The sequence below is a fragment of the Taudactylus pleione genome, unplaced genomic scaffold, assembly GCF_031769625.1.
Source record: "Taudactylus pleione unplaced genomic scaffold, aTauple2 ptg000405l, whole genome shotgun sequence".
Lineage (NCBI taxonomy): Eukaryota > Metazoa > Chordata > Amphibia > Anura > Myobatrachidae > Taudactylus > Taudactylus pleione.
The window spans coordinates 242,995-259,671 of NW_028284807.1; the positions used below are offsets into that span (position 1 = coordinate 242,995).

A 16,677-nucleotide genomic window follows, 5' to 3' on the forward strand; every position below is an offset into this window, starting at 1 on the left:
ATACAGCGTATCTCTGCTCCCTTATACCTCATACAGCGTATCTGTGCTCCCTTATACAGCGTATCTGTGCTCCCTTATACAGCGTATCTGTGCTCCCTCATACAGCGTATCTCTGCTCCCTTATACCTCATACAGCGTATCTGTGCTCCCTTATACAGCGTATCTGTGCTCCCTTATACAGCGTATCTGTGCTCCCTCATACAGCGTATCTCTGCTCCCTTATACCTCATACAGCGTATCTGTGCTCCCTTATACAGCGTATCTGTGCTCCCTTATACAGCGTATCTGTGCTCCCTCATACAGCGCATCTCTGCTCCCTTATACCTCATACAGCGTATCTGTGCTCCCTTATACAGCGTATCTGTGCTCCCTTATACAGCGTATCTGTGCTCCCTCATACAGCGTATCTCTGCTCCCTTATACCTCATACAGCGTATCTGTGCTCCCTTATACAGCGTATCTGTGCTCCCTTATACAGCGTATCTGTGCTCCCTCATACAGCGTATCTCTGCTCCCTTATACCTCATACAGCGTATCTGTGCTCCCTTATACAGCGTATCTGTGCTCCCTTATACAGCGTATCTCTGCTCCCTCATACAGCGTATCTGTGCTCCCTCATACAGCGTATCTCTGCTCCCTTATACCTCATACAGCGTATCTGTGCTCCCTTATACAGCGTATCTGTGCTCCCTTATACAGCGTATCTGTGCTCCCTCATACAGCCTATCAGTGCTCCCTCATACAGCGTATCTCTGCTCCCTTATACCTCATACAGCGTATCTGTGCTCCCTTATACAGCGTATCTGTGCTCCCTTATACAGCGTATCTGTGCTCCCTCATACAGCGTATCTCTGCTCCCTTATACCTCATACAGCGTATCTGTGCTCCCTTATACAGCGTATCTGTGCTCCCTTATACAGCGTATCTGTGCTCCCTCATACAGCGTATCTCTGCTCCCTTATACCTCATACAGCGTATCTGTGCTCCCTTATACAGCGTATCTGTGCTCCCTTATACAGCGTATCTGTGCTCCCTCATACAGCGTATCTCTGCTCCCTTATACCTCATACAGCGTATCTGTGCTCCCTTATACAGCGTATCTGTGCTCCCTTATACAGCGTATCTGTGCTCCCTCATACAGCGTATCTCTGCTCCCTTATACCTCATACAGCGTATCTGTGCTCCCTTATACAGCGTATCTGTGCTCCCTTATACAGCGTATCTGTGCTCCCTTATACAGCGTATCTGTGCTCCCTTATACAGCGTATCTGTGCTCCCTCATACAGCGTATCTCTGCTCCCTTATACCTCATACAGCGTATCTGTGCTCCCTTATACAGCGTATCTGTGCTCCCTCATACAGCCTATCAGTGCTCCCTCATACAGCGTATCTCTGCTCCCTTATACCTCATACAGCGTATCTGTGCTCCCTTATACAGCGTATCTGTGCTCCCTTATACAGCGTATCTGTGCTCCCTCATACAGCGTATCTCTGCTCCCTTATACCTCATACAGCGTATCTGTGCTCCCTTATACAGCGTATCTGTGCTCCCTTATACAGCGTATCTGTGCTCCCTTATACAGCGTATCTGTGCTCCCTTATACAGCGTATCTGTGCTCCCTCATACAGCGTATCTCTGCTCCCTTATACCTCATACAGCGTATCTGTGCTCCCTTATACAGCGTATCTGTGCTCCCTTATACAGCGTATCTGTGCTCCCTTATACAGCGTATCTGTGCTCCCTCATACAGCGTATCTCTGCTCCCTTATACCTCATACAGCGTATCTGTGCTCCCTTATACAGCGTATCTGTGCTCCCTCATACAGCGTATCTCTGCTCCCTTATACCTCATACAGCGTATCTGTGCTCCCTTATACAGCGTATCTGTGCTCCCTTATACAGCGTATCTGTGCTCCCTTATACAGCGTATCTGTGCTCCCTCATACAGCGTATCTCTGCTCCCTTATACCTCATACAGCGTATCTGTGCTCCCTTATACAGCGTATCTGTGCTCCCTCATACAGCGTATCTCTGCTCCCTTATACCTCATACAGCGTATCTCTGCTCCCTTATACCTCATACAGCGTATCTGTGCTCCCTCATACAGCGTATCTGTGCTCCCTTATACAGCGTATCTCTGCTCCCTCATACAGCATATCAGTGCTCCCTCCCTGCCTCTAGTTGCAGAGCTGGGAGACAGATGGATCAGCCTTGGGCTGATTTCTGTGTCCACTAGGACACATATATCTCTTTGGCCAACTATTGGTAAGCCAGAGCCAGCCTGATGTGCCCAGTAAAATATATGTATGTATATAAGAAGAACAGTAGTCCGAGCCCCTGCCATCTGGCAACTGGCAGCAGGTGCACAGAGACCCGACTGCTGCCCGGGATGGGAAAGTTAGTGTGGGAAGTCCAGGGTTAGGAAGGTAGGAGCCAGCTTACCTGTAGCATTGTTCTACCTCTGTCTCATGGGGCCACACTCCTACCTGACACTGCCCCCTACATCCTGGGCACCAGGCCCTGGACTGATCAGCAGTGCCCGGCATGCAGTAAGAGTGTGGCTGGTCTCTGAGGGAGGGGCCATCATGGGCAGTTTGTGACTGAATACTAATAAACCAGTGTCAGCCTTAATCTGTGCGCTGGCAAGAACAGACGGCCCAATGAGCCATCGGCCTACCGGTAATATTCCAGTTGAAGCTTATGGCCAGTCCACCCCTGGTTCTGGGCCTGCACAGGTGTAAGTGAGTGTTTGTATTTACAGAGCTTTATTTGAAACTACTCCAATAAATTATTAACAATTATAGTATTTTACTTATTCAACCTTCTGTCAGATAAAACTAAATCTTTGCCAGATTGTACGGTCTGCATTTCACGGTGCTCGTTCTGTCATGTTATAGTGATCATGGTTCTGGATTTGGCCACAGACCACAGGTACATCCTGTATCAGCAGCTGTTTCCTGTCCGGGTGCTTCTGGTCGTTATATTGATATTGAGCTTTGTGTCCTGCACAGTGTATCATCGCCTACAGGTACGTTACAGTAATATCACAGTGTATGTGTGTGTGTGTATGTGTGTGTGTGTGAGTTAGGGGGGGTGAGCTTGTATCCTGCACAGTGTATCACTGCCTACAGGTACGTTACAGTACTATATCACTGTGTATGTGAGTGCGTATGAGTGTGTATGTGTGTATGTGAGGGGGGTGAGCTTTGAGTCCTGCACAGGTTCAGGTATATTACAGTAATAATAATATCACAGTGTGTACATGAGTGTATATCTGTGAGTGTGTATGTGTGAGTGTATATCTGTGATTGTGTATTTGTGAGTGTGTATGTGTGAGTGTGTATGTGTGAGTGTATATCTGTGAGTGTGTATGTGTGAGTGTGTATGCAGGGCCGCCATCAGGGGGGGACTGCCGGGTATAGAGTCCCAGGCCTGGATGGAGGGGGGCCCGGCAGCAGATCGCGAAACAGCAGCCAGGCATTGAAACAGCACGAGCATGATGGCATTTCAATTCTCGCAGTTGGTGTCAGCCGCAGGCCAATCACAGCTCACTCCTGACTGGCTGTCGGTACGCGAGCTACGATTGGTCCGCACCAGGCGCCACCGAATTCTAAATGCTGCTGCTGTCTCTCCAAGCCTGTGCGCTGGCTGCCGGTCCGTGATCTGCTGCTTGGCCTCCCTTTCTCTCCGGACTTGTGGTACTTGCACAGAGGAGGACATAGAGAGGGCTCCTTACTGCAGAGAGCAGTGGTGTGTCTGTACAGGGGCCAGGGGATCCCACTGAGAGGCAGCATCTAAGGGGGCTTAAACACCAGCATCAGACCCTACACCCACCTCACCCCCAAACACCAAAACTCTCACCTCCCCATATGGGGGACAGAATGCACAGTGCATTTCATGTCCATCACTGAACTCCGGGCCTGATTCAGAGCCACTCGTAAGCGGCCGCTCGTTCGCTCCGAGCGATGTTCACACAACTGCGCATGCGTATAGGTTGTAAAATACGCATGCGCGAACCAGTCATTGTGGTCGGAAATCGTGTGCTCGCAAAATAGCGAATGCCTGCTAATTGAGTGACAGAATGAGGCGTTTGTGGGTGGTAACAGGGGAAGGTGCTTGAAAACAGGGAGTGGAGATCCAAACGCAGGCGTGCCAAACGGTCAAAACGGGCATTTTAAGGGTGTGTATAATTAACAAAGCAGCGTCATCGGCCACGTCACTTGGTTGTCTTTTAGCCAGAACTGCTCGCATGATTGCGGTAGGAAAATCCAACCACAAGCACTGCGAGCAGTTCATACGCCTTTAGATGTACTCGATTAATCTAATAAATAGCGGAGATGACGTAGGATGCGAGCGGCCAGGGGCGTATTTTCCAAAATAGTGAGCGCATGTTTCGGACGCTCGCTCAGACATAGAGGCGTCAACAGACCGCAAAGAGTGAGCACTCAATTTAAATAGCCGGCCCCTTTTTCAGAACGAGCGAGCGCAAATAGCGTCCAGCTCTGAATCAGGCCCTCCTTCCCCAGAAGCAGCTGCAGCAGGTTCCGGCTCTATCTCATAAAATAACCGAGGTTTGCATAGAACAGAGGGCATATAAAACTCTTGACAGGGATGGATGGGGTTAATAATGTGAAAGGAGGGGTAATTTAGGAATTGACAGTTGCTAAATTACAGGGATAGGTTATTTGTCATTAAGGGGGGAGTGGTTACTGGGCTTATGGGTAATATCTGTAGGTTAGTCAGCCTCTTTGATTCTGATCTGCAAGCAGGGAAGTCACATTCACAGCTGTTAGATATTACATATTATCTTTCTTTTTATTCTCTAGTTACTTATCTTTCTTTTTTCTTTGATTCTGATCTGCAGGCTGCATGGTCACACTCGGGTTGTAGTTCTACATTTCTAGATACTCTTTTCTTTCTTACTCTGTCCCTAACCTCTCTCTCTTTCTTCTTTCTGTATTCTAACTTCACTTATTTCTCTCTGTGTGATCAGGAATAAATAGCTCCATGAGCAAGGTCTTTGCCTAACATGCAATAGGGCACAGGTTCATGTACAGGTCAGGACAGTAACATGTAATAGGGCACAGGTTCATCTACAGGTCAGGACAGTAACATGTAATAGGGCACAGGTTCATCTACAGGTCAGGACAGTAACATGTAATAGGGCACAGGTTCATCTACAGGTCAGGACAGTAACATGTAATAGGGCACAGGTTCATGTACAGGTCAGGACAGTAACATGTAATAGGGCACAGGTTCATGTACAGGTCAGGACAGTAACATGTAATAGGGCACAGGTTCATCTACAGGTCAGGACAGTAACATGTAATAGGGCACAGGTTCATGTACAGGTCAGGACAGTAACATGTAATAGGGCACAGGTTCATGTACAGGTCAGGACAGTAACATGTAATAGGGCACAGGTTCATGTACAGGTCAGGACAGTAACATGTAATAGGGCACCGGTTCATGTACAGGTCAGGACAGTAACATGTAATAGGGCACAGGTTCATGTACAGGTCAGGACAGTAACATGTAATAGGGCACAGGTTCATGTACAGGTCAGGACAGTAACATGTAATAGGGCACAGGTTCATGTACAGGTCAGGACAGTAACATGTAATAGGGCACAGGTTCATGTACAGGTCAGGACAGTAACATGTAATAGGGCACAGGTTCATGTACAGGTCAGGACAGTAACATGTAATAGGGCACCGGTTCATGTACAGGTCAGGACAGTAATATGTAATAGGGCACAGGTTCATGTACAGGTCAGGACAGTAACATGCAATAGGGCACAGGTTCATGTACAGGTCTGGACAGTAACGTAATAGGGCACAGGTTCATGTACAGGTCAGGACAGTAACATGTAATAGGGCACAGGTTCATGTACAGGTCAGGACAGTAACATGTAATAGGGCACAGGTTCATGTACAGGTCAGGACAGTAACATGTAATAGGGCACAGGTTCATGTACAGGTCAGGACAGTAACATGTAATAGGGCACCGGTTCATGTATAGGTCAGGACAGTAACATGTAATAGGGCACAGGTTCATGTACAGGTCAGGACAGTAACATGTAATAGGGCACAGGTTCATGTACAGGTCAGGACAGTAACATGTAATAGGGCACAGGTTCATGTACAGGTCAGGACAGTAACATGTAATAGGGCACAGGTTCATGTACAGGTCAGGACAGTAACATGTAATAGGGCACAGGTTCATGTACAGGTCAGGACAGTAACATGTAATAGGGCAACGGTTCATGTACAGGTCAGGACAGTAACATGTAATAGGGCAACGGTTCATGTACAGGTCAGGACAGTAACGTAATAGGGCACAGGTTCATGTACAGGTCAGGACAGTAACATGTAATAGGGCACAGGTTCATGTACAGGTCAGGACAGTAATATGTAATAGGGCACAGGTTCATGTACAGGTCAGGACAGTAACATGCAATAGGGCACAGGTTCATGTACAGGTCTGGACAGTAACGTAATAGGGCACAGGTTCATGTACAGGTCAGGACAGTAACATGTAATAGGGCACAGGTTCATGTACAGGTCAGGACAGTAACATGTAATAGGGCACAGGTTCATGTACAGGTCAGGACAGTAACATGTAATAGGGCACAGGTTCATGTACAGGTCAGGACAGTAACATGTAATAGGGCACCGGTTCATGTACAGGTCAGGACAGTAACATGTAATAGGGCACCGGTTCATGTACAGGTCAGGACAGTAACATGTAATAGGGCACCGGTTCATGTACAGGTCAGGACAGTAACATGTAATAGGGCACAGGTTCATGTACAGGTCAGGACAGTAACATGTAATAGGGCACAGGTTCATGTACAGGTCAGGACAGTAACATGTAATAGGGCACAGGTTCATGTACAGGTCAGGACAGTAACATGTAATAGGGCACAGGTTCATGTACAGGTCAGGACAGTAACATGTAATAGGGCACCGGTTCATGTACAGGTCAGGACAGTAACATGTAATAGGGCACCGGTTCATGTACAGGTCAGGACAGTAACATGTAATAGGGCACCGGTTCATGTACAGGTCAGGACAGTAACATGTAATAGGGCACAGGTTCATGTACAGGTCAGGACAGTAACATGTAATAGGGCACAGGTTCATGTACAGGTCAGGACAGTAACATGTAATAGGGCACAGGTTCATGTACAGGTCAGGACAGTAACATGTAATAGGGCACAGGTTCATGTACAGGTCAGGACAGTAACATGTAATAGGGCACAGGTTCATGTACAGGTCAGGACAGTAACATGTAATAGGGCACAGGTTCATGTACAGGTCAGGACAGTAACATGTAATAGGGCACAGGTTCATGTACAGGTCAGGACAGTAACATGTAATAGGGCACAGGTTCATGTACAGGTCAGGACAGTAACATGTAATAGGGCACCGGTTCATGTACAGGTCAGGACAGTAACATGTAATAGGGCACAGGTTCATGTACAGGTCAGGACAGTAACATGTAATAGGGCACCGGTTCATGTACAGGTCAGGACAGTAACATGTAATAGGGCACCGGTTCATGTACAGGTCAGGACAGTAACATGTAATAGGGCACCGGTTCATGTACAGGTCAGGACAGTAACATGTAATAGGGCACAGGTTCATGTACAGGTCAGGACAGTAACATGTAATAGGGCACAGGTTCATGTACAGGTCTGGACAGTAACGTAATAGGGCACAGGTTCATGTACAGGTCAGGACAGTAACATGTAATAGGGCACAGGTTCATGTACAGGTCAGGACAGTAACATGTAATAGGGCACAGGTTCATGTACAGGTCAGGACAGTAACATGTAATAGGGCACAGGTTCATGTACAGGTCAGGACAGTAACATGTAATAGGGCACAGGTTCATGTACAGGTCAGGACAGTAACATGTAATAGGGCACAGGTTCATGTACAGGTCAGGACAGTAACATGTAATAGGGCACCGGTTCATGTACAGGTCAGGACAGTAACATGTAATAGGGCACAGGTTCATGTACAGGTCAGGACAGTAACATGTAATAGGGCACAGGTTCATGTACAGGTCAGGACAGTAACATGTAATAGGGCACAGGTTCATGTACAGGTCAGGACAGTAACATGTAATAGGGCACAGGTTCATGTACAGGTCAGGACAGTAACATGTAATAGGGCACAGGTTCATGTACAGGTCAGGACAGTAACATGTAATAGGGCACAGGTTCATGTACAGGTCAGGACAGTAACATGTAATAGGGCACAGGTTCATGTACAGGTCAGGACAGTAACATGTAATAGGGCACAGGTTCATGTACAGGTCAGGACAGTAACATGTAATAGGGCACAGGTTCATGTACAGGTCAGGACAGTAACATGTAATAGGGCACAGGTTCATGTACAGGTCAGGACAGTAACATGTAATAGGGCACAGGTTCATGTACAGGTCAGGACAGTAACATGTAATAGGGCACAGGTTCATGTACAGGTCAGGACAGTAACGTAATAGGGCACAGGTTCATGTACAGGTCAGGACAGTAACATGTAATAGGGCACAGGTTCATGTACAGGTCAGGACAGTAACATGTAATAGGGCACAGGTTCATGTACAGGTCAGTACAGTAACATGTAATAGGGCACAGGTTCATGTACAGGTCAGGACAGTAACATGTAATAGGGCACAGGTTCATGTACAGGTCAGGACAGTAACATGTAATAGGGCACAGGTTCATGTACAGGTCAGGACAGTAACATGTAATAGGGCACAGGTTCATGTACAGGTCAGGACAGTAACATGTAATAGGGCACCGGTTCATGTACAGGTCAGGACAGTAACATGTAATAGGGCACAGGTTCATGTACAGGTCAGGACAGTAACATGTAATAGGGCACAGGTTCATGTACAGGTCAGGACAGTAACATGTAATAGGGCACAGGTTCATGTACAGGTCAGGACAGTAACGTAATAGGGCACAGGTTCATGTACAGGTCAGGACAGTAACATGTAATAGGGCACAGGTTCATGTACAGGTCAGGACAGTAACGTAATAGGGCACAGGTTCATGTACAGGTCAGGACAGAAACGTAATAGGGCACAGGTTCATGTACAGGTCAGGACAGTAACATGTAATAGGGCACAGGTTCATGTACAGGTCAGGACAGTAACATGTAATAGGGCACAGGTTCATGTACAGGTCAGGACAGTAACATGTAATAGGGCACCGGTTCATGTACAGGTCAGGACAGTAACATGTAATAGGGCACAGGTTCATGTACAGGTCAATACAGTAACATGTAATAGGGCACAGGTTCATGTACAGGTCAGGACAGTAACATGTAATAGGGCACAGGTTCATGTACAGGTCAGGACAGTAACATGTAATAGGGCACAGGTTCATGTACAGGTCAGGACAGTAACATGTAATAGGGCACCGGTTCATGTACAGGTCAGGACAGTACCATGTAATAGGGCACAGGTTCATGTACAGGTCAGGACAGTAACATGTAATAGGGCACAGGTTCATGTACAGGTCAGGACAGTAACATGTAATAGGGCACCGGTTCATGTACAGGTCAGGACAGTAACATGTAATAGGGCACAGGTTCATGTACAGGTCAGGACAGTAACATGTAATAGGGCACAGGTTCATGTACAGGTCAGGACAGTAACATGTAATAGGGCACAGGTTCATGTACAGGTCTGGACAGTAACGTAATAGGGCACAGGTTCATGTACAGGTCAGGACAGTAACATGTAATAGGGCACAGGTTCATGTACAGGTCAGGACAGTAACGTAATAGGGCACAGGTTCATGTACAGGTCAGGACAGAAACGTAATAGGGCACAGGTTCATGTACAGGTCAGGACAGTAACATGTAATAGGGCACAGGTTCATGTACAGGTCAGGACAGTAACATGTAATAGGGCACAGGTTCATGTACAGGTCAGGACAGTAACATGTAATAGGGCACCGGTTCATGTACAGGTCAGGACAGTAACATGTAATAGGGCACAGGTTCATGTACAGGTCAATACAGTAACATGTAATAGGGCACAGGTTCATGTACAGGTCAGGACAGTAACATGTAATAGGGCACAGGTTCATGTACAGGTCAGGACAGTAACATGTAATAGGGCACAGGTTCATGTACAGGTCAGGACAGTAACATGTAATAGGGCACCGGTTCATGTACAGGTCAGGACAGTACCATGTAATAGGGCACAGGTTCATGTACAGGTCAGGACAGTAACATGTAATAGGGCACAGGTTCATGTACAGGTCAGGACAGTAACATGTAATAGGGCACCGGTTCATGTACAGGTCAGGACAGTAACATGTAATAGGGCACAGGTTCATGTACAGGTCAGGACAGTAACATGTAATAGGGCACAGGTTCATGTACAGGTCAGGACAGTAACATGTAATAGGGCACAGGTTCATGTACAGGTCTGGACAGTAACGTAATAGGGCACAGGTTCATGTACAGGTCAGGACAGTAACATGTAATAGGGCACAGGTTCATGTACAGGTCAGGACAGTAACATGTAATAGGGCACAGGTTCATGTACAGGTCAGGACAGTAACATGTAATAGGGCACAGGTTCATGTACAGGTCAGGACAGTAACATGTAATAGGGCACAGGTTCATGTACAGGTCAGGACAGTAACATGTAATAGGGCACAGGTTCATGTACAGGTCAGGACAGTAACATGTAATAGGGCACCGGTTCATGTACAGGTCAGGACAGTAACATGTAATAGGGCACCGGTTCATGTACAGGTCAGGACAGTAACATGTAATAGGGCACCGGTTCATGTACAGGTCAGGACAGTAACATGTAATAGGGCACCGGTTCATGTACAGGTCAGGACAGTAACGTAATAGGGCACAGGTTCATGTACAGGTCAGGACAGTAACATGTAATAGGGCACAGGTTCATGTACAGGTCAGGACAGTAACATGTAATAGGGCACAGGTTCATGTACAGGTCAGGACAGTAACATGCAATAGGGCACAGGTTCATCTACAGGTCAGGACAGTAACATGTAATAGGGCACAGGTTCATGTACAGGTCAGGACAGTAACATGTAATAGGGCACCGGTTCATGTACAGGTCAGGACAGTAACGTAATAGGGCACCGGTTCATGTACAGGTCAGGACAGTAACATGTAATAGGGCACAGGTTCATGTACAGGTCAGGACAGTAACATGTAATAGGGCACAGGTTCATGTACAGGTCAGGACAGTAACATGTAATAGGGCACAGGTTCATGTACAGGTCAGGACAGTAACATGTAATAGGGCACAGGTTCATGTACAGGTCAGGACAGTAACATGTAATAGGGCACCGGTTCATGTACAGGTCAGGACAGTAACATGTAATAGGGCACCGGTTCATGTACAGGTCAGGACAGTAACATGTAATAGGGCACAGGTTCATGTACAGGTCAGGACAGTAACATGTAATAGGGCACAGGTTCATGTACAGGTCAGGACAGTAACATGTAATAGGGCACAGGTTCATGTACAGGTCAGGACAGTAACATGTAATAGGGCACATGTTCATGTACAGGTCTGGACAGTAAAGTAATAGGGCACAGGTTCATGTACAGGTCAGGACAGTAACATGTAATAGGGCACAGGTTCATGTACAGGTCAGGACAGTAACATGTAATAGGGCACAGGTTCATGTACAGGTCAGGACAGTAACATGTAATAGGGCACAGGTTCATGTACAGGTCAGGACAGTAACATGTAATAGGGCACAGGTTCATGTACAGGTCAGGACAGTAACATGTAATAGGGCACCGGTTCATGTACAGGTCTGGACAGTAACGTAATAGGGCACCGGTTCATGTACAGGTCAGGACAGTAACATGTAATAGGGCACAGGTTCATGTACAGGTCAGGACAGTAACATGTAATAGGGCACAGGTTCATGTACAGGTCAGGACAGTAACATGTAATAGGGCACAGGTTCATGTACAGGTCAGGACAGTAACATGTAATAGGGCACAGGTTCATGTACAGGTCAGGACAGTAACATGTAATAGGGCACATGTTCATGTACAGGTCTGGACAGTAAAGTAATAGGGCACAGGTTCATGTACAGGTCTGGACAGTAAAGTAATAGGGCACAGGTTCATGTACAGGTCAGGACAGTAACATGTAATAGGGCACAGGTTCATGTACAGGTCAGGACAGTAACATGTAATAGGGCACAGGTTCATGTACAGGTCAGGACAGTAACATGTAATAGGGCACAGGTTCATGTACAGGTCAGGACAGTAACATGTAATAGGGCACCGGTTCATGTACAGGTCAGGACAGTAAAACATGTAATAGGGCACAGGTTCATGTACAGGTCAGAGACAGTAACATGTAATAGGGCACAGGTTCATGTACAGGTCAGGACAGTAACATGTAATAGGGCACAGGTTCATGTACAGGTCAGGACAGTAACATGTAATAGGGCACAGGTATGTCAGGTCAGGACAGTAACATGTAATAGGGCACCGGTTCATGTACAGGTCAGGACAGTAACATGTAATAGGGCAAAGGTTCATGTACAGGTCAGGACAGTAACATGTAATAGGGCACAGGTTCATGTACAGGTCAGGACAGTAACATATAATAGGGCACCGGTTCATGTACAGGTCAGGACAGTAACATGTAATAGGGCACAGGTTCATGTACAGGTCAGGACAGTAACATGTAATAGGGCACAGGTTCATGTACAGGTCAGGACAGTAACATGTAATAGGGCACATGTTCATGTACAGGTCTGGACAGTAAAGTAATAGGGCACAGGTTCATGTACAGGTCAGGACAGTAACATGTAATAGGGCACAGGTTCATGTACAGGTCAGGACAGTAACATGTAATAGGGCACAGGTTCATGTACAGGTCAGGACAGTAACATGTAATAGGGCACAGGTTCATGTACAGGTCAGGACAGTAACATGTAATAGGGCACAGGTTCATGTACAGGTCAGGACAGTAACATGTAATAGGGCACCGGTTCATGTACAGGTCAGGACAGTAACATGTAATAGGGCACCGGTTCATGTACAGGTCAGGACAGTAACATGTAATAGGGCACCGGTTCATGTACAGGTCAGGACAGTAACATGTAATAGGGCACAGGTTCATGTACAGGTCAGGACAGTAACATGTAATAGGGCACAGGTTCATGTACAGGTCAGGACAGTAACATGTAATAGGGCACAGGTTCATGTACAGGTCAGGACAGTAACATGTAATAGGGCACAGGTTCATGTACAGGTCAGGACAGTAACATGTAATAGGGTTCATGTACAGGTCAGGACAGTAACATGTAATAGGGCACAGGTTCATGTACAGGTCAGGACAGTAACATGTAATAGGGCACAGGTTCATGTACAGGTCAGGACAGTAACATGTAATAGGGCACAGGTTCATGTACAGGTCGGACAGTAACATGTAATAGGGCACAGGTTCATGTACAGGTCAGGACAGTAACATGTAATAGGGCACAGGTTCATGTACAGGTCAGGACAGTAACATGTAATAGGGCACAGGTTCATGTACAGGTCAGGACAGTAACATGTAATAGGGCACAGGTTCATGTACAGGTCAGGACAGTAACAGTAATAGGGCACAGGTTCATGTACAGGTCAGGACAGTAACATGTAATAGGGCACAGGTTCATGTACAGGTCAGGACAGTAACATGTAATAGGGCACAGGTTCATGTACAGGTCAGGACAGTAACATGTAATAGGGCACAGGTTCATGTACAGGTCAGGACAGTAACATGTAATAGGGCACAGGTTCATGTACAGGTCAGGACAGTAACATGTAATAGGGCACAGGTTCATGTACAGGTCAGGACAGTAACATGTAATAGGGCACAGGTTCATGTACAGGTCAGGACAGTAACATGTAATAGGGCACAGGTTCATGTACAGGTCAGGACAGTAACATGTAATAGGGCACAGGTTCATGTACAGGTCAGGACAGTAACATGTAATAGGGCACAGGTTCATGTACAGGTCAGGACAGTAACATGTAATAGGGCACAGGTTCATGTACAGGTCAGGACAGTAACATGTAATAGAGCACAGGTTCATGTACAGGTCAGGACAGTAACATGTAATAGGGCACAGGTTCATGTACAGGTCAGGACAGTAACATGTAATAGGGCACAGGTTCATGTACAGGTCAGGACAGTAACATGTAATAGGGCACAGGTTCATGTACAGGTCAGGACAGTAACATGTAATAGGGCACAGGTTCATGTACAGGTCAGGACAGTAACATGTAATAGGGCACAGGTTCATGTACAGGTCAGGACAGTAACATATAATAGGGCACAGGTTCATGTACAGGTCAGGACAGTAACATGTAATAGGGCACAGGTTCATGTACAGGTCAGGACAGTAACATGTAATAGGGCACAGGTTCATGTACAGGTCAGGACAGTAACATGTAATAGGGCACAGGTTCATGTACAGGTCAGGACAGTAACATGTAATAGGGCACAGGTTCATGTACAGGTCAGGACAGTAACATGTAATAGGGCACAGGTTCATGTACAGGTCTGGACAGTAACGTAATAGGGCACAGGTTCATGTACAGGTCAGGACAGTAACATGTAATAGGGCACAGGTTCATGTACAGGTCAGGACAGTAACATGTAATAGGGCACAGGTTCATGTACAGGTCAGGACAGTAACATGTAATAGGGCACCGGTTCATGTACAGGTCAGGACAGTAACATGTAATAGGGCACCGGTTCATGTACAGGTCAGGACAGTAACATGTAATAGGGCACCGGTTCATGTACAGGTCAGGACAGTAACGTAATAGGGCACAGGTTCATGTACAGGTCAGGACAGTAACATGTAATAGGGCACAGGTTCATGTACAGGTCAGGACAGTAATATGTAATAGGGCACAGGTTCATGTACAGGTCAGGACAGTAACATGCAATAGGGCACAGGTTCATGTACAGGTCTGGACAGTAACGTAATAGGGCACAGGTTCATGTACAGGTCAGGACAGTAACATGTAATAGGGCACAGGTTCATGTACAGGTCAGGACAGTAACATGTAATAGGGCACAGGTTCATGTACAGGTCAGGACAGTAACATGTAATAGGGCACAGGTTCATGTACAGGTCAGGACAGTAACATGTAATAGGGCACCGGTTCATGTACAGGTCAGGACAGTAACATGTAATAGGGCACAGGTTCATGTACAGGTCAGGACAGTAACATGTAATAGGGCACCGGTTCATGTACAGGTCAGGACAGTAACATGTAATAGGGCACAGGTTCATGTACAGGTCAGGACAGTAACATGTAATAGGGCACAGGTTCATGTACAGGTCAGGACAGTAACATGTAATAGGGCACCGGTTCATGTACAGGTCAGGACAGTAACATGTAATAGGGCACCGGTTCATGTACAGGTCAGGACAGTAACATGTAATAGGGCACCGGTTCATGTACAGGTCAGGACAGTAACATGTAATAGGGCACCGGTTCATGTACAGGTCAGGACAGTAACATGTAATAGGGCACAGGTTCATGTACAGTCAGGACAGTAACATGTAATAGGGGCACCGGTTCATGTACAGGTCAGGACAGTAACATGTAATAGGGCACAGGTTCATGTACAGGTCAGGACAGTAACATGTAATAGGGCACAGGTTCATGTACAGGTCAGGACAGTAACATGTAATAGGGCACAGGTCATGTACAGGTCAGGACAGTAACATGTAATAGGGCACAGGTTCATGTACAGGTCAGGACAGTAACATGTAATAGGGCACCGGTTCATGTACAGGTCAGGACAGTAACATGTAATAGGGCACAGGTTCATGTACAGGTCAGGACAGTAACATGTAATAGGGCACCGGTTCATGTACAGGTCAGGACAGTAACATGTAATAGGGCACCGGTTCATGTACAGGTCAGGACAGTAACATGTAATAGGGCACCGGTTCATGTACAGGTCAGGACAGTAACATGTAATAGGGCACAGGTTCATGTACAGGTCAGGACAGTACATGTAATAGGGCACCGGTTCATGTACAGGTCTGGACAGTAACGTAATAGGGCACAGGTTCATGTACAGGTCAGGACAGTAACATGTAATAGGGCACAGGTTCATGTACAGGTCAGGACAGTAACATGTAATAGGGCACAGGTTCATGTACAGGTCAGGACAGTAACATGTAATAGGGCACAGGTTCATGTACAGGTCAGGACAGTAACATGTAATAGGGCACCGGTTCATGTACAGGTCAGGACAGTAACATGTAATAGGGCACCGGTTCATGTACAGGTCAGGACAGTAACATGTAATAGGGCACAGGTTCATGTACAGGTCAGGACAGTAACATGTAATAGGGCACAGGTTCATGTACAGGTCAGGACAGTAACATGTAATAGGGCACAGGTTCATGTACAGGTCAGGACAGTAACATGTAATAGGGCACAGGTTCATGTACAGGTCAGGACAGTAACATGTAATAGGGCACAGGTTCATGTACAGGTCAGGACAGTAACATGTAATAGGGCACAGGTTCATGTACAGGTCAGGACAGTAACATGTAATAGGGCACAGGTTCATGTACAGGTCAGGGACAGTAACATAATAGGGCACAGGTTCATGTACAG

The 16,677-nt window shown here is 46.6% G+C and overlaps 1 protein-coding gene across 1 annotated transcript in view; it reads left to right on the top strand.

Annotated features, from left to right (window-relative positions):
* The window catches only part of LOC148506415 (tyrosine-protein phosphatase non-receptor type substrate 1-like), a 151,101-nt gene that overhangs the window by 117,860 nt on the left and 16,564 nt on the right, over window positions 1-16,677 (top strand). The window contains exon 4 of the mRNA XM_088446803.1: window positions 2,926-3,029. Coding sequence (XP_088302929.1) covers window positions 2,926-3,029 — 104 coding nt within the window. The remainder of the gene's footprint in view (window positions 1-2,925; window positions 3,030-16,677) is intronic.